Source organism: Ictidomys tridecemlineatus, chromosome 1, assembly GCF_052094955.1.
Source record: "Ictidomys tridecemlineatus isolate mIctTri1 chromosome 1, mIctTri1.hap1, whole genome shotgun sequence".
In the NCBI taxonomy this organism is placed as follows: Eukaryota; Metazoa; Chordata; class Mammalia; order Rodentia; family Sciuridae; genus Ictidomys; species Ictidomys tridecemlineatus.
This window is the reverse complement of record NC_135477.1, coordinates 89,381,117-89,383,320: the sequence shown is the minus strand read 5'-3', so window position 1 is coordinate 89,383,320 and position 2,204 is coordinate 89,381,117. Positions and strand designations below refer to the sequence as shown.

At 40.3% G+C, this 2,204-nt stretch overlaps 1 protein-coding gene across 1 annotated transcript; it reads left to right on the top strand.

Moving 5' to 3' along the window:
* On the top strand, positions 1 to 620 carry LOC101955981 (interleukin-6). Its single transcript, XM_040271819.2, is given in 2 exon segments — positions 1 to 481; positions 484 to 620. Coding segments are annotated over 2 exon segments (618 nt in total).
* Positions 621 to 2,204: the final 1,584 nt, after the last annotated feature.

The window sequence follows — 2,204 nt, the reverse complement described above, 5'->3', positions numbered from 1 at the left end:
ATGAAGTTCTCAATTGCCTCCTTGGGGCTGCTCCTAGTGGTGGCTACTGCCTTCCCTGCTTCAGAACTTTATAGAGAAGATGGACAGAATAGTGTCACTCGAAATAAATCAACACATGCCACTTCTGAAAAAACCGCAGGACAGATTTCCTACCTCATCAAGGAAGTCTTCGAAATGAGAAAAGAGCTGTGCAAGAATGATGAGACCTGTATCAAGAGCCATGTGGCAGTGTCCGAAAACAATCTGAACCTTCCAAAGATGACTGAAAAAGATGGATGCTTCCAAACTGGTTACAATCGGGACAACTGCCTTGTGCGAATCACCTCGGGGCTTTTGGAGTTTCAGGTCTACCTGAGGTACATCCGGAACAAGTTTCAGGAAAGCAAAAACAGGGACAGAGCCAAACATGTGTAGTTCAGTTCCAAAGCCCTGACTGAGATCCTGAAACAAGAGGTGAAGGATCCCAATAAAATAGTCTTCCCTAGCCCACTGCAAATATCAACCTGTTGGCAAAACTGGAATCACAGAATGATTGGCAGAAGGTCATGACCATGCAACTCATCTTGAGCAACTTTGAGGATTTCCTGCAGTTCACCCTGAGAGCTTTTCGGAAAACATAGTCGGCATCTAAGCTTATTGGTTCGTGGGCATTGCTTCCTATGGTCAGAAAACATATCCTGTCCACTGGGTACCTACCTTATCTTATTCTCTATGAAGAACTGACAGTATGAGTGTTAGGACACTATTTTAATTATTTTAAATGTATTGATAATTTAAATATGAGATTTGAGTTAATTTATATGTGATTGATATTTTTAATTTTATGAAGTGCCACTTGAAATATTATTTTATATAATGGTTTTGAAATGATAATATAAAAGTCTAGGCAGTTTGAATATCCTGCTTCAGAGCCAGATCATTTCTTGCTAATTTATACGTTTTTAAAGAAGAAAAATATTTGCTTGTCAGTGACCTCGCTAATCTTTCCCAACTTTCATTTCTCCTATTTTTTATAGCTATGTAGAAGAAAAAGTAATATACATATTATTTCAGGTCCTTTGTAGCTTTGTGATAAAACCAAAGTATTACAAATTTTCAAAAAACCATGACTTTGGGGAACCGTGCTCGTCTGATGGTTCTCAGACTTATTTGATAGTTCTCAAACTTTCGTGTACATCAGAATCATCTGGAGGGCTTAAGAAAACTCAGGTTGCTGCGCCTCTGTGCAGAGTTTCTCAGTCACTAGGTGTGAGGTGGAGTTCAAGAATGTGCATTTTGGGATCTGGGCGCAGTGACATACACCTGTAATCCCAGCAGCTCAGAGGCTGAGACAGGAGGATCGAGAGTTCAAAGCCAGCCTCAGCAATAGAGAGGTGCTAAGCAACTCAGTGAGACCCTGTCTCTAAATAAAATACAAAATAGGGCTGGGGATGTGGCTCAGTGGTTGAGTTTAATCCCTGGTACCCCCCAAAATGTGCATTTTGAACCGATTCCCCAGCAATGCTGCTGCTGCTATCCAGGATCACACTCTTGAGAAAACCACTGCTACAGACCAACTTTCTTTACCAGTCTGTCTACTGTGGCCCTTCAGCTGCTTCTGTTCTGGATGTTGTTGGCAAGTGCGCAGAATGGTCTCAGGAGGCTGAGAGTGACTCATCTGTGACTGTGACCTGCGTTATCTGCAGCTGGTGGCCAATTGCAAAGTGGAGCAATTCAGAATTAAGGCATTAAATCACAGGAAATTAACATGAGGCACCACGGGGTATAAAACCCATAAAATGGTTAGCATTCCTCTGTTTTTGTTATACATGTGCATCCTGCTTTGCTCTGTTATTCTATCCAACATAAGACCACACCCAGAGCAAACAAAAGACTGCCATCACAGAGTGCTCAGGGTCACAGGCAGGCAGGAGAATGAACATAAATTCAATGAAAAAAGGTTCAAATGCTGACGATAAAGAAAAATGACATTATATTAATTTCATAAATATCTGCACTGTTTGTAACCATGGAAGAGTAGGAATCTGAATTTCTTTTTGTTTTTGAGGTACATGATTAATTTTTTTTTTTTACAAAATTAGAGCTTCATACTTATACATAGTGGTTTGGCTCATCCTGACAAACTCATACATGCATGGGATTTGATTTCAGTTCATAAAGGAATCTAAATTTCTGTTTCCTCTGAAGAGTGGTAGCTTCTTTAT